General features: G+C 46.2%; 1 protein-coding gene across 12 annotated transcripts; it reads left to right on the forward strand.

The window, feature by feature from the left end:
* Positions 1–139: 139 nt before the first annotated feature.
* Positions 140–25,257, forward strand: mapk8ip3 (mitogen-activated protein kinase 8 interacting protein 3). 12 transcript variants are annotated; one of them, XM_031567103.2, is made up of 34 exons: positions 140–1,922; positions 4,478–4,598; positions 4,940–5,010; positions 5,130–5,215; positions 6,200–6,223; positions 6,787–6,838; positions 8,465–8,693; positions 9,442–9,544; positions 9,651–9,769; positions 10,393–10,404; positions 10,888–10,905; positions 11,503–11,560; positions 11,824–11,976; positions 12,378–12,435; positions 12,758–12,921; positions 13,163–13,219; positions 13,628–13,798; positions 15,405–15,564; positions 16,622–16,672; positions 17,432–17,518; positions 17,687–17,842; positions 18,341–18,506; positions 18,772–18,969; positions 19,189–19,378; positions 19,759–19,878; positions 20,127–20,207; positions 20,351–20,418; positions 20,705–20,853; positions 21,341–21,512; positions 21,705–21,818; positions 22,457–22,495; positions 23,237–23,401; positions 23,703–23,849; positions 23,952–25,257. In XM_031567103.2, exons 1-34 carry the CDS (start codon positions 1,617–1,619, stop codon positions 24,071–24,073), a joined length of 3,987 nt encoding a protein of 1,328 aa, XP_031422963.1. In that variant the 5' UTR covers positions 140–1,616; the 3' UTR covers positions 24,074–25,257. The 12 variants fall into 12 exon arrangements, with proteins under 12 accessions (XP_031422963.1, XP_031422982.1, XP_031422965.1 ...); XM_031567122.2 differs by having other exon boundaries at positions 15,438–15,564; XM_031567105.2 differs by having other exon boundaries at positions 12,770–12,921.
* The last annotated feature ends 84 nt before the right edge of the window (positions 25,258–25,341 follow it).

A 25,341-nucleotide genomic window follows, 5' to 3' on the forward strand; every position in this document is an offset into this window, starting at 1 on the left:
TTATGCTGAATAAAAATGTTGTCATGCATCATGGCAGATGTTCTTTTGATATGATTATTAACCTCGTATCTAAGTTTGAATTACAGGACAATTTACTCTGCTTTACTTGTGCAACTAACTTCATTACAACGCTAAACGTTTCAAAGCTCAAAATACCAAATGTTAAAACATTTGAAATGTTAAGATGTGGCCACAGCCTTATACTATAGCAGCACGGAAAGTTTACATAGGAGATACTTGTTAAGAACCCAAACAGGCCTGTCGCCAACAATTAGTCAAGGACCAAAACCGCTCACGTGCTAAATACCACTCAAGTCATGCGCGCGACATAAACGACACAGAAGGAGCGCGCGTTTCCAAGATCGTCCAGAGCCGCCAGGGAATGTTTAGATCCCCTGCCCTGTTACATTGAGCCATCCCGTGTGATACCTTTAAACCAATTTCCTCCAATCAGAGAAAGTGGTAAACATGCCAAGTAGACGGCCGACCCTATTCCTTCTATAGCTTCTGTTCCAGGTCATTTGTCTGCCATGTAGCCAAATGTAAGCTTTTTCTTTTTTTTTCCTCACTCCATCAGGCCGTCTCTGTGTAGACTGTCGGCCTACCCTATTTTTCGGACCGGAAAAGGATAGCCTTCAATATTAGCCCAGGCTAATAGTGGCCGCATTGCTCTGGAATTTAAATGTTTTTAGCCTATCGTGTCGGAGCCTAATAAAATACAGTTATTCCTCACACTACCTCCCAGAAACAACGTAGCAATAGAACATAGGAACACACTCAACCACACACCAGCTATCGGGAATAGCGACGATGAGACACCACTTGAGTCTGCTCAATGCAGACAGCGTGACGTCAGCTTGAATCCGTCAGCTGGCCCCTCCACCTAGCCTGTGCGAGAATTCTGACCGAACGAGCTGCGGAAACGGCACCGCGAGTAGCCCCCCGCATCATCGGACTGGAACCAAAAAATATCACCCAGATTAGTGCGTTTTAAGACTCTAACCGTCTTAATCAAAGGTGGGATCGGTACGAGCAACATAACTATTTATTTGAGTCTATTTATTTATTATTTATTCTGTCCTCCATTGATTTTTTTCACGCTGTAATGGCTGGGCTCTCGGGTTGCGGCTGCTAAGCGGCAGGTGCATTGTCGAGGACATGTCTGTGCGTGATGGATTTTGCCTCACCACTGAGATGATGGATCTGCCGGAGCCAAATGGAATTCGCCTCATCCATAACAGAGCCTTCGATGGGTGAGAAAGCTTAAACGGGGCGCGTCTGAGACCTGCGGCCGAGGCTGTGTCGCAGGAGAGTGGGTAGGGGAGGGCGGCAGAGATATTGAAACGAAAATAAATAAAGAATCAAGCAGTGGGAGAATTTTACCTATAAGAGCTGTGTAATACGTATGGGACCAGAACATGGAACACAACGGGGCTGCATCTTAACGATGACATTACATTAAAGGCGTTTGGCACGGATTATTCCCCCTGCAGAGGGGTCGTTTGGATGAACTATATACATTTCTTGGTTCATCTCCCGTCTGTTCTTTCGCACCGGTTTAACCGGGTGATTTAGCCTACCACTAGCGGTTAATACCATTCCATTGAACCGCCAAGATGATGGAGCTACAGTTGGATGAGGTGGTGTACCAGGATGACTACGGCTCCGTATCGGTGATGTCGGAGCGCGTGTCAGGCCTGGCCAACAGCATCTACCGGGAGTTCGAACGCCTCATTCACAGTTACGATGAGGAGGTAGTGAAGGAGCTAATGCCTCTTGTGGTGAATGTCCTGGAGAACCTGGATGGGGTACTGACAGAGAACCAGGAGCATGAGGTGGAACTCGAGCTTCTTAAGGAGGACAACGAGCAGCTCATCACGCAGTACGAGCGTGAGAAGGCGCTACGCAAACAGGCAGAAGAGGTGAGCAACATCACTGACTGGTTTTGTTTGTCTTGTTTCATCAGAGCATCAGTCATAATCCTCCAATCGCTGATAATGTGTTGTATGACATTGGCTATAGCCTCAAGTAGAGGTTTATTTGCACTTTACCAGGCTTTTATGAGGTATTATAAAAAATATTACCCACAGTAGACTTCAGCTATTTGCCTTTGTTTGCCCTTCTGTAGCTACATACAGATATGCACACACACAGACACGCGCGCACACACACAAACACACACACATTCACATTGACAGTCTTCCTCTGCACTGCTGGATTAGGTTTCTGACAGCTGTGCACTGCATCTCTTAGAATTCAGTGACTCTTGCTTCAGATACCACACTGCTCAGTTCAAAATCACACCAACTCAAGGTTGCAATTAGAAGTCCTTGTCAGACCACACATTCACAGACGTAAATATACTTCAAAATAATAAGCATAAGCACACCACTAGACTTAAGGCCTACACTTAAAGTGTGTTGCACTGTTTCAAACATACAGAAACACAGACAAACACACAGCAATCACAGAGTAGCCACATCTGTCTGAGTCCTCAAAAGCCTTTTCCATAGATATAATGTTGTATATTTTTCACATTTCCTGTGACTAGTTTAGCCAAGGTTGGATATTTGTTATGATTTTACAAAATTTGACAGGAAATGTATGATGGAAGAACTACACGTTTCACCATCCATCCTGCTTTGTGTGCATCCTCCCTCTGCGGGCTCAGTCTCAGTGAGCCCGTTTGCATTCGTCAGCTTTGTATAATTGCATTACAATCTGGCTACTTGTTGATGATACCCTCTGCATTGAGAATGCAATGCATCATTTTGTTTGTTACAACCGTGGTTTAATGGTATCGTCTATGGGTGTACAATATTATGCACATCTTTCATTAATTCACATCTGTTTAGACTAGGGCACAGATACATCTTCATAGAACACTTCTCAGCATCTTTTACAGCATCTTTCTCTGTTGATGTTGAAATGGACCTGTGTGCCCTCAGACATTGCCTATGTAAAGTACGCAAAGAACTGACTGCAAATTAATTTTTGTTTATGAAATTTCGATACTTTATACTACACAAATCTCTGGTGACTCAGCATTATCTTGGAAGAACTTGTTAATAGGTCAGGGGTCTACTGCTATTGTGTAGCCTGACATGCTTTGGCATGACAAGGATTGTTTGGAGTGCATGGAATCTGGGCGGGGGAATTTAAAATGTGCCAGTGTGTGGTCGGGGTATAGAAGGGTGAAGTGAACTGAGGACAGTTTCAGATCTGACATAGGGTTTGTTTTGAGTGTGGAGCCCTGTTGGAAGATGGGGGATGGGTCGGAGAGAGAGGGTGATTATGGGAAATCAATAAGAGACAGGGAGGGGGCAGAACTGTAACCTGATTCTTTTACGAGACGCTGCAGGGAGAGACAGAAACAGAGAGAGAGAATTGGAGAGACAGAGGGAGGAGAGGGCTTGGAAGGCAAGGGATGGAGGGAGGGAGGGTGGGTGGGAGAGATGGAGAAACAACATCTCCACCCACAGAGCCAGCAGTACACTGTCCAGATTAAGGAAGTAATAAATGTGATACAGCCAGCGACCTCTCTCTCTATTGCTCTCTCTCTCTCTCTCTTTTTCTCTCAGAGAGAGAAAAGATGTCATTCTTGTTTGTATGACGCTTACATTTCACTCTAACTTGGAAGGTGATGGTTGGATATCAAAGCCTCAATTAGGAAACTCCAGTGCTCACCTCAGGTGTTCTGTTCTTCCAATCAAAACACAGATGACACTGTGCCACTGTGCCACTCAGATGTGTGTTAACACATGTAACACTTGTATCATATAGAGTTTGCTGAATTTTGGGTTGTTGGCAAACATCAGTGTTTGTTTGTTTGTGCAGCATTTGCTGCCATTTGTCCCTCTTGCTGCTGTGTGTGCAGATTATAGAATTCCAGCAGTTTCTCGGTAATGGCAGAACTACAGAAAAGGCCCTTTGTGCTCCTGCTGAACTCCAAGCTCTAAGTCACTGTGTGTTTGTGCCTCTGTGTGTTTGTCCCTGAGCACTATTTGTTTCTCTCTCTCTCTCTCTCTTTCTCTCTCTCTCTCTCTCTCCATCCTCTCTGCCTCTTCCTTCTCCTTCTTGCTGTCTTTCTCTGTATGCTTGTCTTTCTCTGAGCAATCTGGATACATTTTTTTGCACTTCAAATCAATCAACACATAGACCCCATGTACAGTATGTTTAGCATGTTGGGCTGTGCTCTCTCAAATTATGTTTTTAAGTGGTCACAAGAGCTGACAGAACATGTGATTTTCGATATACTGTATAGTTGTGTGTGCATTTGGATTGTTTTTAGGCTTGTTGTATGGTGCGCAGTAATGTATTACACTGGTAATTTCAAGCCATTCAAACCAGTTAAACAAAATCTGTCATTTTATTAGCACCAACAACTCCAGTTACTCTTGAAGCAAGGAATGCAGGATACTATGTTGCATAGTAATGCAATGTAATGTAAAGTGAGGTATGTGCGTTTGTGTTGTAGAAATTTATCGAGTTTGAGGATGCTTTGGAGGCAGAGAAGAAGGATCTGCAGAGACAGGTGGAGTTCCTGGAACTGCAGGGAAAACAGCTGGAACTCAAGAGCAAGAATTATGCTGACCAGCGTGAGTAGACAGACAGACACACACACATACACACACACACACACACACACACACACACACACACACACACACACACACACACACACACACACACACACACACACACACACACATACACATACTCACTTTCATATATTTGCCCATACATTTGCCCACCTTTAAAATGGCGGTGATGTGATATAGTGTGGACGACAAGCTGTACACACCTATATACACAGACACACACACACACAAACAAGACAATTATACGTACAGTATTAGTACTAGTATTAGGTTCAATGGTTCAATAGGTTCAATCTGTCCGTAATGTTTCCATTTCCTTTTTCTACTGTTTTGTGCAGTATCTCGGCTGGAGGAGAGAGAAGCTGACATGAAGAAGGAGTATAATGCCCTACACCAGCGTCACACAGAGGTGAGCTTAATTTTGCCAGGACTGATTTTGAACCAGGTCCCAGCAGTCTTGTTCCACCTTCAACCATTTTGAGCTGAACCCTGATCAGTTTATGTGGACATTTTGTGTTTTTTTGACAGATGATCCAGACATACGTGGAACACATTGAGCGTTCCAAGCTGCAACAGGCCGGAAGTGCCCAATCAGAGGGCACCGGCAGCCGAACGTGAGTACTTGGACTCCACTTCTGACACCGTGATGTGTGATACTGTGAAGGTTTTACTTCTTAGAATTTGTATTTTGAAGGGGGACTCGCACAGATGTGTGCAAGGGAGAGAGAATGAGAGTGAATGTTTGAGAGGAAGAGAGCGAGAGAAAGAGAAAGATGTATAGTGAGAGAAAGTCAGAAAGAAAGAAGAGTAAAAATTAGTTGTCATGTTTCCTCCTCAGTAGATTTTTGGTTGTCTTAGAGATGGTGTTGCTAAGGGCTGCATGATGGGGCCTGGCAGCGAATGAAAAGCCTGTCTGCTCCCTTTAGGATCATCATCCACCGGTTTTGTTCCTTATGTAATGAATCATGGAACACAATGGCACTGCATTCTCTCTTAGCTAATTTGCTTTTCAAGAAGCTGTATTACAACACAGTTGCAAGTCATGGTTGTAGAAATCATGTTCAGTGATGTGCAACAATCAATTTACCCAATATTGGATACCCCTGTCTGCATATATTCCTGCATTCTCACAACTGCACATGTCTACCCTCAAATGTAGGCAAACACTATGATTGCTTTTTGACCTTATGCTGGTTGGCTGATTTCAAGGGTTGTGTTCTGCTCCTTGGGATATTTGAGGCTGCTACTGTGTGTATGTCTGTCAGAGATGCAGCAAAAGATTTAAAGAGATTTGGTAGCTGATGGCAGGTGTTTTGCAGCACTTCAATCCCTTGGTTTCTTACAGGTGTTTCTTACAGGATCATGCTAAATATACAATCTGAAATCAGTTTGTAGTGTGTACTGTCTGTGGTGTTTTGTGTTAGATGTAATATGTGCTTTATGTTGTACACATATATATCGTTATTATCACGTTATTATTTTGTCTTGTATGAAGTGTGTGTGTAGCATGTGTGAGTCCTTCTGTGTGTCATACGCTCCTAACCTCCATCTTTCTCATCCGTCCCTCTTTGCTTATACTGTTCTGTGTGTTTCTACAGTCATCGCCACACCTGGAGGAAAAGGTAAACCTGCCATAATCCTCTGCATCCCTATTTGACCAAAGCAAATCCAAAGTCCCCCCCTGACCAACCGCCCTGACCCCTTGGCCTTTAAACCTTTCCCCCTGAAATGACCAATTAGGTTTGAGTAAACCTCCAGAATCTCAGAGACCTACCTATTTTTCCTCCAGTGGTTCTCATGTGTGTGTGTGTGTGTGCGTGTTATTCTTGTTCCATGTAATCTCTTTTCTCCATCCTTATATGATCCTGTTAACCACATGTCATGTGTCGGACTGAGGTATCAAACTCGAGTGCGCTTTCTCTGATGCAAACTCTCTCTTTTCTCTCTCTCTCTCTTCTTTCTTCCTTCTATTCCGCTATTTATGTCTTTACCTTCCTCTTCCCACTCTTTCCTCTCACTCATTCACTTCAACCGTTTTTCCCGCCCATTATCTTCTCTTGGTTTTCTCCTTCTGCTGCTCTCCCCCTCTTTCTTCCTCTCTCTCTCTTTCCCTCACCTTATCTTTCACACTTCCTTGCTCATCTCCCCCTCACTTCTTTCTCTTTTTCTCTCATTCTGTCTGCAGTAAAGCGGAGCGTCCTCCATCGCTGAGTCTGTTCTCCGGCGGAGATGGGATGGTACGTGGGGGTGCCGGGGGGGGGAAGAAGCTGCCTGACTGGCAGGGTGGTGACCTCGGTCGGCACAGCTACACATCCGGCTACCAGGTGTGCTAGATAGACACGCCTCCAACCCTCATCGCCCTGGAGGGACGAGCCCAAACCATATCACCGTGACTACCACCACCAACCTGTGCTCACAATCCCTCCTCCCACAGCCCTTTTGGTGTCAGAAGGGGGATTTCAAACACAATGTCTTAATTATAATGAAAAAAAAATTGTCTTTCCAAGCCTTTAAGTTGACACCAGCAGGTCAGTGGGGAGTGGGCTCCATCCCATTGTTGGGCATTCACCTCCTGTTTTCAAGTGATGTCTGCTGTCTGTTTCCATTCAGTCGCTGGTGGAGGAGAGGCATTGTCACGTTCTCCCACGCACAGAGGGCTCATGTTTCAGCACTCATACATTCAGTGTCATTTCAGTGTAGAGAAGACACAGGCACACAACAGCATGGTTAGGTTGTCACATCGCAAGAATGGAGCTATGAGCACAGTCACTAAAAATACACTCTCACAATCTGTGTCACATGATTACATTCCACTCTGTAAAGTCACAATGTCACATATCACGGCATATAAAATTCATATCTAAAGAAAAACCAGCAGAAAACATCCTTGCTGTCACAGTGGATAATCCACCACTCCTTCACCTTGTGACGGCAAACCCTGAGCAGTTTGCTGTTTGGTATGTTCAGGTGAGCAAGGTAAAATGAGGTCACAGCAGTGTATGAGACCTAAGGTATTGTGTGGTCTCAATACCAGACCTAGACCTAAATGTCCTCTTCGTCGGGGGCCAAATATTGTCTGGTTGTAAGGGCCTTTGTCTGCTAGCCGTTTGCATGGAGTCAGACTCAACGTGGTCCTCCAGGTGTTCTAATTTTTCATTACCCCACTCCGTTATCTAGTTACAACACTTATCTTGTATCCAGCCTGTTTTTACATTTTTGTTTAAGCAGCAAATTAGAGCAGCCAGAGATTCTTTCTGAGATTTACACTTAGTGTGTAACTTAGTGTATGTACTTGATGTATACCAAGAACCTGGTTTGGCTTGAGAAGATTTTGAATGGGTCCCGCGACCACCTTAACAATGGTCCTGAATGACACGAGAGCAGCTAGTTGAGGACGCTGTCCAGGAGTGTCATGCCAGTCTTCCATGAAGCCTCTAAATGCATGTGTCCTTGGCCTAACAGGATGGTGTGCCATCTCATGCCTCAACACAGCCTTTGTCATCGGATCACCTGATTCTGAGTGGTCTCAGCTAACAGAGCTTGTGACATGGTCATTGTCACATGGCTTTCCTTGTCCTGAAGTGACAGGTTATTTGTAGTATTAAATGTGAATAGATGTTTGCATGCTTTGTGTGTGTGTGTGTGTGTGTGTGTCATAGAATGAACTTGCATAGGAGTTCTCTATGCTGAGGGTATGCCTGGATACTTTTAAAAGTGGCTTAGAGGTGTCTGTGTGTGTCTGTGTATGCATGTGTGTGTGTATATGCGTGTGTGTATGTGCCTGTGTGTGTGTGTGTGTGTGTGTGTGTGTGTGTGTGTATGTGTGTGTGTGTGTGTGTGTATGTGTGTGTGTGTGTTATCAGGAGGATGGTTCTGAGTCGGACTCAGTGGCTGCGACCCCTAGCAGTGGAGGCAGCAAGTCCAACACGCCCACCTCCTCGGTGCCCTCCGCCTCCGTGACCCCCCTGAACGAGGTGCTGGCGTCGGCTGGAGAGTTCGAGAGCCAGCGGGGGAGGGGCAGGAAGAGTGCCAAACGACTCAGCAGAAACATGGAGGTCCAGGTTTCCCAGGAAACCAGGAACGTCAGCATTGGTGAGTCATTGGAAAGATGAGCAAGAGAGAGAGAGCGAGAGAGAGAGAGAAGAGAGAGGGAGAATGACAATGCAAAAGAGGTGGGGTGACCTGAGCCTAGCGAGGCCAAGCTGACCTATGATGTAGGTTGTTCTGATGCTATGTATGATGCATCATTCTCATAATTCTCTGTTCTAACAATTTGCTTATGAAACACATGGAAAACCCCCCAAACTTGCGGTAGTGATTAAAAGTTGCTAGATGTCAGTAATTTTCATTTAGAACATTTTGATTATTTTGCAACTTTCTCAGCACCCGTCACAAATGTATATGCCCTGAGGAAAACCTGTGCTCTCACATTGTCATCCGGCTAATCAGAACAAGGTGGTATCTCTACCTGCCCGTCAATCAAGTATTCTAGCCAAAGCAGTATGAAGGCCCTTGTTTGGGGGAGGGTCTTTGTAAGAAACAGTGATGGACTGGCTCCAGATCACTGACCTCTGCTTATATACATTATACAATATACATTAAGAGAGATAATAATTAGCAGCAATGAATGATATTTTTCATGTAGCAAACTATTTAATTTACGTCCTAACCTTTGCACTCAGTTTTACATATGACTCTGAAGGTAAATGTGTGTATGGAGCCATGGACAGGATTATAAGTATTCCAATATTTATAGCTACAGTAGACATGACTGTGTGTGTGTGTGTGTGTGTGTGTGTGTGTGTGTGTGTGTGTGTGTGTGTGTGGTGTGTGTGTGTAGGTATGGGCAGCAGTGATGAGTGGTCAGAGTTCCAGGAGATCATTGACTCCACCCCAGAGCTGGACATGTGTATGGACCCACGAGTCTATGGAGGAGGAAACAGGTATTGACAACACACAAACACACCCACAGACATTCACGACTCAAATGAACAAACAAAGCACATACTGCCGCATTACTCACAGTAACATACACCAATTATTTCTCAGTCCATCTCAGGGCATAGTGAACGAGGCCTTTGGCATCAACACTGACTCTCTCTACCACGAGATCAAAGATGCCAAGTCTGACATCATTGGCGATGTGGACGCGGGAGCTGAGCTGCTTGGTAAGTGACTGGCAAGGAGGAGCTGGACTCTCCAGGCTCAGAACATGATAATTCTACCCACTAGAGGTTCTGACCCAGTGGGCCAAGCCACTGTGAAATCATCTGTGTATGGCTAGAGCAAGAATGTTCAAAAGGGAAAGTCGGAGAGTCTGAATTTGATCACCTCTGGCCGTATTCAGTCAGATGATTTTGCATATCATGTGTCTTGGCAAAAAAGTACAAACAGCAGCTTATCATCATTGATGTGACCTTTGACCCCTGACATGCATGACTCTGGCTAAATGCATACGCTGCAAAATGTGCACCCATTCCCTGCTGCAAAGCTACCTTCCCTCACTGTAGTTTCAGTTTTATTAATGGTTTTATTTATTTTTTTGTTTATTTTTATGCAAACTTGTGAGGATGACAGCAGCCATTTTGTTTTTGTCCTCAAGATATCATGCAACTATATTTTAAGAGTTTAAAAGTCTTTAAGAGTTTTGTCTTGATTTTATTATGAATATTTTTTTGAGCATCTTAGTGAGATGCCATTTTGATTTTGATTGGTCATTATTCTCACGCTGAACCTTGACCTTTTCTCTATTCTTTCATTCTATGTGTGCTTCTGATGGCCACGCCCCTAGGGGAGTTCTCAGGTCTGTATCTTTACTGTTTCTGTTTGTTTTCTTATGTTCAGCTAACAGTGTAATGGTAGCCCACATTTATTTATGACCACACACACACACAAAACCTGTGAAAACAGGGTCAGTGTGTGACATTGTGTCTGTGCGGAACAGAGGAGGAAGATGAGACATAATGTGCTGCATATGGCTGAGAGTAGGAATGTGTGTGAGTGTGAGAAGTAGACAGACTTGTATGGTTCTCTTGTAGAAGCTCTGCCTGTTTAGATGTCTATAGCTTCCTCTTTTACACCATCTAACCGGTGTTTCTTTACCGTCCTTTCTCTTTTTCTCGCCCTCCCTCTCTATCACCCCATCCCGGCTGCTTCTTCTCTGCATCTGGGGCTTGCCATTTTGCTCTCCCCAATCCAATTTTCATCTCTCTCTCTCTCTCTCTCTCTCTCTCTCCCCTTTCTCTTTCCTCTTCATCTGTACCTCTTCTCCTCCTCTGTCCCATAGTGCGAGATGATTTCTTCGGTAAGGCCTCACGCAATTCCTCAACCTCACCACTGAACTTTTGTGTTGAATAAGACCCCATCCTGTGATGTCACTTCCTGCCCACGATTCTGCTTTGGCTGTGATGTCATTACCCAAGTTCCCTTATGGGCTTTTTGATATTGTTTTATTTCACATTATTTCAGCTTTTCAGTGCTTTTGTGACAGCCTTTATGTTTGGGAGATGAGTTTTGATTCTTTTTTTTTTGCATATGTGCACAAACACACACTGACTTAATATGATATAACACACTCATAACAGAAATCCTTAGAACATACAGTATTTATATATTAACGAATGTGCCACAAATATAATTGGGGGCCCTATTCTTCACACTGTGCAGGTTTGCTCAGCATTGCTGTGTTTGGTTAACTGTATTTTGGAATGATGGCTTTATTTTCATTTAGGCTGTTTGTGCTTTCATCCCCCTTCTCACATTGTCTTCCACTATAAGTCAAAACACTCAGAGAGAAAACAGGTGGTGTAAGGATATGTGTATAGATGTAGATGCATACCTGAGGACCTCTAAGAGTGGTCTACACACTCCAGATAGCACTGACTGAGACTGTCTCACACAGGGATGGGGAAGGAGGTGGAGAATCTGCTGACAGAAAACAAACAACTACTGGAGACAAAGTAAGACACAAATAAGACACGGGAAGTCTGACTGAGGGTGGTTGAATAGAGGGAATATGAGGGAGGGATTTTACTGGCTTTGTATGTTGACTGTTAACTGGATGCTGCCACTTCACGATAGTCAGATAGGACATTGCATGTGTATGGGAGACTGGGTGTGTTTAGTGCAATTGTGTGGCGTATGTTTGTGGAAGTACACATTTCGTATTTGTGTGTGTGTGTGAGTATGAGTGTATTTTCACCACAGTGATTCTCTTATGCAGGAATGCCCTGAACATTGTGAAGAATGACCTCATTGCTAAAGTAGATGAACTCTCAGGGGAACAGGAAGTGTTGCGAGAGGAACTGGAAGCAGTGAAACAGTCCAAGAACAAGGTGGACACCAGGCTCAAAGAGCTGGAGGAGGAGCTTAAGAGGTGAGATTGCGATTACACTGTGACTGCAAGATGCGACTGCAGTTTGAATTCACTGAGCCAATGATTGGACATTAGGGAAGTTTCATAGGAAAAGTGAAGGAACATTTCCCCACTTTGCTTTGTTTCTTTTCAACCCCTGTTGAAATGTGAGCTTGAATATCGAACTTATTTTCACTTGTGTACTGTAGACAACATCAATAATGAAATAATCTGATTTGACTGGTAACAACTGATTATTTACAATTTGACTGGTGACATAAGACAATAACTTTGTTTCATGACTATGTTTTTGTGGGCCATCGTATTCTACAAGTGACATCTGACTGGATCTGGTATGACAGAGAAACATGGAAAATGAAAGGCTGGTAACAGGCTCTGTCAATGTCTCCTTGAATTCTCAGGCTTAAGGCAGAGGCTCTTGGAGCATCTCAGGATTCTAAGGACGAAGGTGGAGAAGATGTGAGTAAAAGCCAGAAGCTGCATTCCCTGCTAAACCCTCACTGCAAACCCACGCTGGGCAGTCGCAGAACTAAACCTATTACCCTAAATACTTATTTGCCTCTCTGCTCTAGCACTCCTAACCTGTAAAACAAGCCATGTTGACAAAACAATACTTTTGAATAGCTCGTAGCCACACACATTAGCCATAACAATTGCTTTAGCAATTAGCATACTGGCTTTAGCATTAAAGCACTAACCTGCCCTGTGCTTGTGTTGCTGGTGGCTCTGCTGTGCTGTGCTGTGGCCTGGCTCTTTTTGTGCTCACGGTGGCTCTCCACTGGAATGGCAACAGTACTCATCCCCGCTGCAGGACGGAGACGTGGCCATAGCGCAGCGGCGGCGCTTCACGCGGGTGGAGATGGCGCGGGTGCTCATGGAGAGGAACCAGTACAAGGAGCGGCTGATGGAGCTGCAGGAGGCCGTGCGCTGGACAGAGATGATCAGGCGAGTGGTGTGGGGGTTAGTCGGTCGGGATGACCCAAGACAGGGAGCACAGCCAATCAGGATCCATAAAGAAGTGCATGAAGCCAATCAGTAGCCTACACATCAGCTGACTTCAGCAGAAGACACTCCCATGACTTCTTAAGTTGAATTTAGATACAAATTACTAATAAATTCTTTCACGATTATGATCACCAGACTCACTTTACCATCTGCACTTTCTCTCTTTCTATTCATTTCACAGAGCATCCAGGGAAAATCCTCAGATCTCGGAGAAGAAGAAGTCCACCATCTGGCAGTTGTGAGTACCTTGGGAGTGTTCAGCCTGATCCAATGGGTGGATGAGATGAGTAGCTTTGGTTCCATGGAGAGTAGCTGTTGGGAATTGGTTTATCTCAGAGAATTTGGGTGTTGCTCTCACTTTATATTTCAGAGACTGTTGGGGTAAAATAGTTTTTCATTTCATGTGAATGTAGTAAATCAATAGATAGATAGATAGATCAAAACTTTATTGCCACACAACAATGTTGGTGGTATTCTTTTGTCATAGGTAGATCAGTCCAGTAAGGAGGGGGGGGATGGGGATAGGATGGGGATTTCTAAGAAAATAGAAAAAGTCCAGGTCAGCTTTGGGAGTTCAGGGAATGAAGTGGCTATTGACTGTTGTTCTTGTCTTCTCCTTTCCTTCCTTCTCTCTCTCTTTCCACAGCTTTGCACGTCTCTTCAGCACCTCATCCAGTCCTCCTCCAGTGAAGAGGCCGTACAACAGCGTCAACATCCATTACAAGTCGCCCTCGCCGGCTAGCTTTAACCAGAGGCGCTCTCACACCATGTGCCAGATCTCCACATCCAACCGCACTCTCGAGTTCTTCCCTGAAGAGTGAGCGCAACCCCGGAGTGCTGTGCACTTTCTCACACAAGCTCACTCTGTCCTTTCTGCCTCTCTACCCCACATGTGGCCTCAGCTCATTCACATGTCCCAATGTACACCACTCTTTCTCTCTCCTACCCTCTCTCTCTCTCCTTCCCTCTCGCTTTCTCTCGCTTTCTCTCTCTCTCTCTCTTTCTCTCTCTATTACTCTCTCTCTATCGCTCTTTCTCTCTCTCTCTCTTTCTCTCTCTATTACTCTCTCTCTATCTCTCTATCTCTTTCTCTCTCTATTGCTCTCTCTCTCTCTCTCTATCGCTCTCTCATCCCCCTGTCTTCTCTCTGTGCGAGTTTGCACTGTTGTTCCCTTGAGTGTGCAAGCGAGGGAGAGAGAAGCACATCGCCAGCCGGTCCTCTCTGTTCTCTGACTCACAGAAAACAGATCACATGCACCGACCATATGTACTCACATGATTTCTGCTACACTGAGAGACATACATGCAAACACAAAGTAGGCAGTACATCACTGAAAATTAAATATGTTAATGACATATTTAATGACTTCCCTGTAAACCAAGCTTTATATTCTTGTTAGATTCACACTGTGCTGTACTACAGCCAGGGACAAGGATAAACAAAAGAGAACCAGGGCATGTCATATATCACACTAAGAAGCTCAGTTTAAAAGGAATAGGGTCGTGGTCATTGTAACACGGTGGTAGTCTTGGTAACAGCCGTGTGTCCTCCTCTCATCTGGTTCTGCTGGCTTTGTTGGCCTGCTGCTGCTGCGCTGCTGTCACTTCCTATGTAGGGGACAAACAATGGCTGTCTGCAGACCCACACACACACGTGCACACACACACACACACACACACACACACACACATGCACACACGCACGCACACACACACGCGCACACACACGCACGCGCACACACACACACACACACACACACACACACACACACACACACACACACACACACAGACAAAGATGACCACATATTCATACAAGTATATGAGTGTGCATACATGCTATGTGCTCTCATATGTCTACCCAGAAACGCGTTCATACAGGCAGATGCATTAAACATGTATTCAGTTCACTCCCATTAGGACCTCTGGCATCCTGTCACTGCTCACTCATGTGTCTGCAGGCAGGTAGTGAGTGGCTGCCTGTTGTGCCTCATGTTGTCAGTCAGTGTTGTCCGGCATTGATCTTCCTCACTGTGTCGCACCTTCTGCCTCTCTCTCTCTCTTTCTCCTTCTCTCCTATTATCTCACATTCTGTCTTCCCTCCCTGTCCTCCATGGTCCTCCACGGTCCACCTGTCTTCCTCCCTAACCTTCACTCTCCCTCTGTCTCCCTCCACTCCCCCTCTTTCTCTCTGCCTCTCTCTCTCTCTCTCCTTCCCTCCCTGTCCTCGATGGTCCTCCATGGTCCACCTGTCTTCCTCCCTAACCTTCACTCTCCCTCTGTCTCCCTCCACTCCCCCTCTTTCTCTCTGACTCGCTCCTTCTCTCTTGCATTTAATCTTGGCCACGGCTGGCTGCTGCGCTGCTCCGCTAACGCTCGCCCCCCGGCTCCCCCCCCCCCCCCTTCTCTCTCTCCGTCCGTAGACTCCCCAGTAACGGTGTTGCGTCTCTCCTCAGCGACTCGGCACTGTCGGTACGGCGCGAGCAGCGGCGGGAGCAGTACCGGCAGGTGCGCGAGCACATGCGCCGCGACGACGGGCTCATGCAGGCCTGCGGCTGGAGCGTGCCTCCCCGATACAAACAGGTACAGCTTGCACCCGAGACCAGAACCACCCCCCCCCCCCCCCCCCCCCCCCCAGACCAGAACCACACAACTGGGACCAGAACCAAATACGCCAGACCAATTACTCCACGTGTCAAAACACAAATGCACAGCTGACACCAGAACAGTTGAGTCTGTTTTCTCCTGACCAAAGAGATGGCCTCTCTCCTGGATCCAGTGCTCTGGGGAAACCCCTCACACCCTATATAGCAGTGTGGGCTGCACTGCAGAGGCCCCTGTGACAGTGTGTACAGTGTTCAAATGTGACCTAAGCTTGCTTTGATCTCTTTTCAGCAGGGTTTGTTCTTTGGTGGTAGTGTGCAATATGCACTCAGATGTGGTGTACACTGTAGTAGTGCTGTCTTGTCTATTTGAGTGTATGATATAGTAGTGTGTGCAGAATGCCCTGGGTTGAGAAGTGGAGGATAGTGCGGGAAACAAGTGGAAGACAGGATAAGCCTCTTCTATGAAACAAGTCCTGAGTATAGTTTTCTTTGCTTATGTCCGCTAATGTAATTCCCCGGGCGCTAATGTAATTCCCCGGGCGCTTAAAAGCTGCCCACTGCTCCTGGGGTCCTGGAGGAAGGACAGTCCGGGATGGGAAAAAGCAGAGGCTAAATTCACAGCGACCTCAGGCCTGCGTGTGCGTGTGTGTGTGTCCTGTGTCGCCTCCATATATCACGTGTGTGTTGCAGTGTGTCGCTTGTGCGAATAAAGTCTGACAATTATTACAATTATTATATATTATTATGTATGATGCTTAGTGTACATTGGTGAGTCATCCTACAATCTTCAGCTGTAGGCTTGTATGACAGTTAAGTGTCATCGTAGCTTTATGATCTGGAGGTGTCCAACCTCAGTCAGTCGCATGTGTGCATACCACTGCAAGGAGCATGCGCATGGTATGGTAGTGTGGCGCCCGTGAAGATGGCAGGGAACCAAAACGATGACCCCGTGGGGCGTAACAGCAGATGTATGTGTGTAGTGGTTGCCGAGGTGACCGTGTGGTCGCCGTGGCTCTAACTGTAATCTCCCACAGACTGCGCCCCAGGTTGAAGGCCCGCAGGAGAGCCCCCTGAAGAGACAGCAGGCAAGTGACACCCAGAGAGTCCCAGCATGCAACTCTACTTCCCACCTTTTCTCCTTCTGCCCTGGCCTCTTTAAAACCTGACGTCAAACTCTTTTATTTAAAAAAAAAAAAAAAAAAGCCAGAGAAAGCCAGCATAGGTTTCCAACTAACCCCCAAAGGAAACCAAATCTTAAATAGCGAGAAGTAAAGCCTCAGGCTTCCCCTTGTGACACCTTCTCCTCGTGGCTCTCCTAACAAAGCACTAACTCAGTGAGCAGATTAACCGCTGCAACTCTCCCTGCAATATCCCGTTAGCACAGCCAAGCATGGAGCTGTCTCGTCCCCACCGCAGCCAGAACAACAACAACACACTTCAGTCTATATAGGTCATAATCTTTTGATTTGTGTGATCTGCCTGATCTGCTAATACTCGAGAAAATCGGGTCTGGCCACCGACCCAAAAGCTTCCCAACTGGCTCTTCTCTCTGTCAATCAGACCTTTCATCTGTTTTTTTCCCCCTTTCTTCCTCTGGTCTTGCGCATGTTTAAGCTGAAACTTTAACCCTAACACTTAACAGTGTGAAATGTAGCCTCCACAGAGGATTGTTCTCTGATTGACAAACTGTATCCAAGTCTGCCCCTACCTGCCCCCGCATTGGGGCAGGGGTCGGGGAGCTCCTGGCATGCTGGGGCATCTGCAGTGGACTCTGGTGTGTCAAGCAGCCATTTGCAGAAACTGATTGTGAGCCCCTAACTTATGCTTGCAATGTCACCTTGCAGGCCAATGAGAAGGAGGACAACCGCATGAAAAATGTGCCTGTTCCTGTCTACTGCCGCCCCCTAGTGGAGAAAGATCCAAACAGGAAGGTAAAGAAATAAAAAAAAATGCATACACTCAAAGGGACATTTTCTCAATCAGATGTCATGCACACAGTATTGTGTAAAAATTCAAATGACCAGATTTACACACACACACACACACACAAACACCCACACACACAAAAGAGCATAGACTCATGGGAGTTTTTTCTGTAGCTGTGGTGTGCAGCAGGGGTAGACCTGACTGGCTGGAAAACGTCCAATCCGGATGCAGTACCTGCAAAGGCTTCAGCCAATGGCTCTGACCCACTGACAGCAGAGGAGGAGGGAGGAGAAAACAAGAGCGAGCACAGCTCACCAGAGAGGAAGAAGGTACACCACCCACACCACTACTGCCACCGCCCACTGACATGACACCAAGGCTGTTCCTTCCTGTCTTTTGAATAGCTTTTCTCTACACTGTCATGGCTACCATCCCTCAACCACTAGCGTGGAAATCTTACAGGGGACATGTCCTCACATCCTGTGAATGCAATTGTGGGATATTATACCCCTTATACCATCTAAGTGAACAGTCACCATTGGATCAATTCCAGTGTCAGCTGCCTTATGGAGTGATGCGATGCTTATTGGGACTCCAGTCAATTGACGTTGTTATTTTGTTTTTTTGTTGCCTTCTCTGCTAAAAATAATGTGAATGTGGCAAGGGACTTTCAGACATTGTTAAAACAGAATCATAAGAGTAGACTGTAGAAAAGCACTCAACTGTCAGTTTGGCTCACAAAACAGCTGTGGCACTGATGCTCTTCAGTACTCCTGGAAGAACCTTTGTTGTGTTTAATCCCTGTCTTTCACGGTGACTCCTCTCAGCCTAAGGAGCTGCATGAGATGGACTCCATGAGCAGCCGCGTGTGGATCCTGACCAGCACCCACTCAGGGAGCAAGGTGGTCATCATAGATGCCAATCAGCCCGGCTCGCTGGTCGACCAGTTCAATGTGTGTAATGCCCATGTGTTGTGCATATCCAGTGTGCCAGGTTAGTGTGCCACACACACACACACACACACACACACACACACACACACACACACACACACACACACACACAGCTTCTAACACACACAGATGGCATGCAACAGTCTGATAAATCTAAACTCACACATCACATCGAATGTGCCAGTCACAATCTACAGTTGAATGATATGTGTTTGGCGTGTGTGTGTGTGTGTGTGTGTGTGTGTGTGTGTGTGTGTGTGTGTGTGTGTGTGTGTGTGTGTGTGTGTGTGTGTGTGTTTGAGCAGCTGCCAGTGAGAATGACTACCCAGCAGGAGAGATCTTCCTGGAGCAGCAACAGCAGGTTGACGGCAGCAAGGAAGAGAGTGGTGGGGTTGAGGGCATGTTAGCGGGCATCACTCTGGTGGGCTGTGCCACCAACTGCAGTGTGGTGCGCAGCAACTGCTCCTCACGCACCGACACTCCTGTCCTGGACAAAGGACAAGGTGGGTCTCCATAGAGTCCCTCTCTGTGTGAGAGAGTGTTTATATGTGTGTATGGTGTACTTGTTGCAGAGTATTTGATTATGTGTATTTTTAAGGGTCTGTGTGTGTGTGATACTGAGGAGTGTTTATCCGTTTCTGATATGTGTATGTGTATGTGTGTGTGTGCGTGTGTGTGTGTGTGTGCGTGTGTGTGTGTGTGTGTGTGTGTGCGTGTGTTAGCCCCCACAGCTCCAGTGCTAAGCAGCAGGTTGGCCGTGTCCCAGTCAGCTGAGGAGGCCACCGAGGCCACAGAGGTGCCAGAGGAGGCAGGGCCTAATGAGGAAGGGGAGGAGCCCACTCAGATAGGGCCCTTCACGGAGCACGTCTTCACCGACCCACAAACGCACAGCACAGACAGCAACACAAACAGGTAACAAACATGCAGTGCAAAGTATACATATTAACATATATGCATGAGACGGCAGACACACACAGACAGAACACACATAAGGTATGCTTTTGCTATATAACAGAAATCTATTTAACAGAACGTTAGTCACCCAGCCATCTCCAGTGTTTCTCTTCCCCTCTGTGTCCGGTGTGACATCCACTCTGCTCCTCTCTGCTCCTCTCCTCTCCTCTCCTCTCCTCTCCTCTCCTCTCCTCTCCTCTCCTCTCCTCTCTGCTCCTCTCTCTGTTTCTCTCCTTTGGTCATTCGCCGTGGTGCTCTTCTTCTCCTTCTCCATCCCCTCGTCTCTTTCTCTCTCTCTCTCTCACTCTCTCTCTCTCTCTCTCTCTCTCTCTCTGCAGTCATGGTGGTGGTCAGAAGGAGGAGGTGAATTCAGCTCCTGCAGATTCCCTGGAGGGTGGAGACGATCGCGCCGGGACCAGTGTAGCTCCCACCATGTGGCTCGGAGCCCAGAATGGCTGGTGGGTATGACACAAAACGATACACAAACTCACCACAAATCCCCCCCTCACTAAAAACACCAACAGCATGTTTTAACAGCACAACATGTTAATGTTCTCCTTCTTTAGGCATTGTCTGCGCATGTTTCCACATCCCCACTCACCCCTTCTCTGATCCCACCACATCTCCTGCTTGTGCTGGTGTGTTTCTCTAAAGTCCCCCCTCGGATCTCAGGCTTGCTCTCTCTCTCGCTTCCTCTGCCCCTCAGGCTCTATGTGCATTCCTCCGTGGCCAACTGGAAGAAGTGTCTTCACTCCATTAAACTCAAAGACTCTGTGCTCAGTCTAGTGTAAGTGAATCTCCAGAACTGCAACACGGAGTGTGTGCCCAGTTTGTGTGAGTGTATGTGTGTGTGTGTGTGTGTGTGTGTGTGTGTGTGTGTGGATGTCTGTGTAGAGTATATTCACATGGATACAATTCTCTGTGTTATAGACATGTCAAAGGTCGAGTCTTAGTTGCACTGGCAGATGGAACATTGGCCATTTTCCACAGAGCAGAGGGTAAGGGAGTGGAGGGGTACCCGCCGCTGTATGTGTGTGTGTGTGTGTTTACTTGTGTCATGTGTACCTCATTGTCAGTATGAGACCATGTCTGATTCTGAAGAAACCTCGTCAAACTTTTCATTTTTGTATCCGTAACACTTTTTGTTTTGCGGTTTCTGTCTGGATGTTTGCAGTACACAAGCGTGTCCTTTTTTCCTGTGCATTTAGGTGTGTGTATGGCTGTTTCTGTGTAAATATACCTGTGCATATGCCTGTTTTTATGGTTGTGATTTTCCCTATCCAGATGGACAGTGGGATTTGTCCAACTACCACCTGATGGACCTGGGCCGGCCACACCACTCAATCCGATGCATGGCCGTGGTGCATGACAAGGTGTGGTGCGGCTACAAGAACAAAATCCACATCATCCAGCCAAAGAGTATGCAGATAGAGGTGAGTCACATGACTCAGCACGGCCAATCACAGGGCAGAGAGCACACAGAATCTTGTATTGCTGTCTTCGCAATGCATACTTTATCTAGATGCCCCTTTCTCCTCTGTTGTCTCAAGTGTCTTCTTACTGTCTTCCCGTTTTGTCATATGATAATGAGACGCCATGACTATGCGGCGTCACCTCAGTGGCTACTGGATTAACAAGCAAACACATGCTGTACCAAAGCAAACACATGCTGTACCAAAGCAAACACATGCTGTACCAAAGCAAACACATGCTGTACCAAAGCAAACACATGCTATACCAAAGCAAACACATGCTGTACCAAAGCAAACACATGCTGTACCAAAGCAAAGCACATACTGTGTGCATTTACACAAACACGAACCTGAGCAGTGGAAATCCATAAGCTTTAATCTATTTTAGAACATGCAGCAATGTTTTGACACATCACTCTTGCATCCCCCCCCCCCCCCCCCCCCCCAGGAGTCTTTTGATGCTCACCCGCGTAGGGAGAGTCAGGTACGGCAGCTGGCGTGGATCGGCGACGGTGTTTGGGTGTCGATCCGTTTGGACTCCACGCTGCGTTTGTACCATGCCATAACCCACCAACACCTGCAGGATGTCGACATCGAGCCTTATGTCAGCAAAATGCTCGGTTAGGCATCCCTACTTTGTTCATGACACAGAATAGACTAATAATAGAAATAGAATACAATGCTTATACTATTTCAATCATTTATTATACCTATTCAGAAGAAACACTGAGAGACCTTTGCTCTCAAGAAAAACACGTGCCCATAGCACTCTGCAGAATGGAGCTTACTTGTCTTGTTTCTTTGATTGACAGGCACAGGGAAACTTGGCTTCTCTTTTGTACGAATCACAGCTCTCCTGATTGGAGGAAACCGTCTATGGGTGGGGACAGGGAACGGTGTGATCATTTCAATCCCACTGACTGAGAGTAAGTGACTTACAAACTCCAGTATGCAACTAAGCTCATAACCAAAGTCTAGGGTATTCAAAGCCGCCCAAACTGAAGTGCCTTACTTAAATGTGTGCAATACACGTGATAGTCGGTATGTAAGAAGCTAAGTGGAGGAATGGACAAGGGGACACCAGCTTACCTCCAGGGCCCTGGGCCAGCCCAAGTGGTGTCTCCAGCAAGTGTCTCCACCACGCTGAACTGTCGGCCATCAGCCTTGCTTTAGGGCCTCATATCGCTAGCCCAATAGATAAACAAGAAGCAAGCTGGTGCCCCCTTGTGGATGTGTGGATGTGATGAGTTTGTGAAAGTGTACAGTTTAAACTACGGTGCGACACAGTTTAGGCACCACACTGTAGCAGTGATACAGCACACCCTGAGCTATGCTCCTTTACATTGGTCTGACAGAGACACTCAAAACACCCCTACACAAAAACCAACAGTCAACACTTCTCACTTTTCCTTCTCTTTTCTCTTACCTTTCTCTGGCTTTCTCTCTCCTTCCCTGTATTCATAACCGTTTGTCTTTCTCTATCATTCTGTCATCTTCCCGTCTGTGTCGTTTGACTGTGACTCTTATCCACCCTCCCTCTATTCCCCCTTCCTCGTGCCTGTAGCGGTAGTCCTTCATCGGGGACAGCTCCTTGGTCTGAGGGGTAAGTTGCTGGAGCTCTCCCTCATTGCGAGCCTGACCATACTACCTTCATCCATCTCATTTTCAGCCATTTAACTGATCAGAACTTTGATTTCAGCAGGTCATGTTTTCTATGATTTGATTCTTTTGAGTTTTGTGTCCACAGACACCTTTTGTTTTGCATGAACACTGGTGCATGTGGGTGTTGTATTATGTATATGGAATGGTAGTATATAGGTTTGTAATGTCTCGGTTAAAGCTGAAGATGTAAGTTAGCCCGTGACCCTGACAGCACATGTCATGTTCTACATAATATTTCAGTTATATAATATATAATTGTCAGATTTTATTTTTTAATAATGTATTCATTATTATGTAGAGCTACAGCAAAGCAAAAGTGTTTTTGGCATTTAGTGAATATAATTTCTTTGTGACCAAGTGTTACATACCTCTTCAGTAGATTAAGATCAGCGTTTTTGTTTTGAATGTTTGCATTTTCACATCATGATTGACACCCTCATAGCCTTGAAAATGAACTGGTCTTGGGTCAGTTTTTCAGAAGTGCAGTCCTACTGTGTTTACTCAATGATCCTTTGAAATGATCAGGTGTATACTGTCCTGAGCACTACTGTCTTTCTGTTCAACATCCCTTGGTTCATAAGTGGATGTTTCCTTAAATTAGAGTCGCTTCAGGCTTCACATTGTTTTAACTGCTGTCTCATTACTGGATGGGCACTGATTGGTTATCACTGTGTGTTTGTAGCCAATAAGGTGTCTCCCACATCGTCGGGGGGCGTGATCCATGTGTATGCTGATGACAGCGCAGAGAAGAGCAACGGGAGCTTCATCCCCTACTGCTCCATGGCCCAGGCACAGCTGTGTTTCCATGGTCACCGAGATGCCGTCAAGTTCTTTGTGTCTGTTCCAGGTTAGTGTGTTCTCTCTGTGATGAGTGGTTGGTAATCTCTTTACATGGTCTAACGCCATAATACGTAAATGAAAAGCCCAAGATTATTTTACATACAGGTAGTAAATATCAGTTTTTTTAGGGTGACCATTTATAAACATTACCCTGAGTCAGGATATAGACTGTGAAGACAGGTGGCTCAGTGCATCGGTTGAGAAACAAAAAACATGGTTGACTTTCTCTGTGTATCAAGTTTACAGCAACTTGTCAGTCCACACTCAAATACTCTATATATGACATCTGTTCTCATTTTGTTCTACAGGCAATGTGTTGGCCACCCTGAATGGCAGTGTGTTAGATAGCCCGTCAGAGTCTCAGGGGTCCTCGGCTCCTGCGGAGACGGAAGCTCAGAGCGTGCAGAATGTACTGGTGCTCAGTGGAGGGGAGGGCTACATCGACTTCCGCATCGGTGAGACCAAACACACACATCCTCAGCCGAGGAGATGTCCCCTGGAACAGTCGTATGCAGTCTTCACACTATTCATATCTGTCTCCCACTTCTTCCCTTTAGGTGATGGGGAGGACGATGAGACAGAGGAAGGGGACGCTGGCGCTCCGCAGATGAAGCCAGCGTTGTCTAAAGCTGAGAGGAGTCACATTATTGTGTGGCAGGTGTCCTACATCCCAGAGTGACAAGCTTGCCCCTCTACCCCCCCCCCCCCCCCCCCCCCCCCCACACCCTGTAACTACCTATGATGCCCTGTAACTACCCTGTACAACGTTATGATGGCCCAGTACTCTGTAACTATACCCCTCTATCCTGTAACTACCTCCCCGATGCCTTGTATGTACCCCGTTTATCCTGTAAGTACCCCCTCACTGCATTGTAACTACCCTCTAATTCCTGTACCTGCTGTAAGCTCTGTAACTACCCTTTGGCCCTCTATCTAGCCCTCGGCACATTTTAACTCCATCTTCATTACATTTACCAATGCCCTATACCTTGTATGTATCAATTCTGGTTGGAAACCAGTCCCCAAAGCACTGCTAAACCCCCTTACCTCTTGGAACCTTTATATTCCAAACTACTACAGCTGCAAAACAGCCCGTATAAATAGCCAGACATCAGCCAAATATGGACATGGAAAACCTTTGAGGACAGCCAAACATCCCCAGGTCCAAGAAATCCCTCCCTCCCAGACTGACCTCCTCTTCATCATCTCATCCTATGATTGATGGTGAATATTGGAAACCAACTCACGGCTCACTGAATTACCCCAGACACAGGCAGCTGATTGGTTCAGACTATTTCGACAGGCTCTGATTGGTTGGGCAAATGCATCCTGGTACCTGACTAGTTAGTTAAATGCAGACAGTACAATGTAAGTAACTAAGTAACTTAGTAAGTAAGTGAGGAATAAGACCAAAGGAGACAAACATGGAATTTTAGCATGAAGAACCATAATACTGCGGAGGGGCCCAATGGGACAAGATGGTGAGCCCGACAGGGTGAGACGCATAGTAAGTGGAAGATGTAGTAACAATGACAGAGAGAGGCATATAGCAAGTGGCGGAGACAGAAACAGAAAAAGGGGAACGTGAGGACATTAGCAAAGGCTGCATCTGCATCAGACCAATCAGAGATTGGACTCTTTGTCATCAGTGAGCTGTGAGAACGCTCATCCAATGACACCCCCCCCCCCCCCTCCCCTTTCAAAGAGTGGCAGCTGGACTGAGGCCTGCTCATGGTTGCCTGTTTTGAATGACGGCTGTCAGAGAGATGGATTTCCCTGCCTTGATGCTCTGTATGTCAACTCATCATTACTCTCTGTTGTCTTCTCATTGTGGTTAAATATTAAACATATTCGTGCTATGAACAAGACCTTTGCTTGAACTTAATAGCCTGGTCACTTGCAGTTATCAAGCAGTCCTAGCCAGCTCTGACAGGGAGAGCTTATTTA

This window comes from Clupea harengus, chromosome 1 (assembly GCF_900700415.2).
Source record: "Clupea harengus chromosome 1, Ch_v2.0.2, whole genome shotgun sequence".
Classification (NCBI taxonomy): domain Eukaryota; kingdom Metazoa; phylum Chordata; class Actinopteri; order Clupeiformes; family Clupeidae; genus Clupea; species Clupea harengus.

Excerpts from the sequence above, each read along its gene's own strand:
- mapk8ip3 (XM_031567103.2), top strand. The coding sequence starts at position 1,617 with ATGATGGAGCTACAGTTGGATGAGGTGGTGTACCAGGATGACTACGGC. Across the intron at positions 5,216-6,199 it reads GAGGGCACCGGCAGCCGAAC|TCATCGCCACACCTGGAGGA; the intron begins GTGAGTACTTGG and ends GTGTTTCTACAG. Across the intron at positions 13,799-15,404 it reads CTCGAGTTCTTCCCTGAAGA|ACTCCCCAGTAACGGTGTTG; the intron begins GTGAGCGCAACC and ends CTCCGTCCGTAG.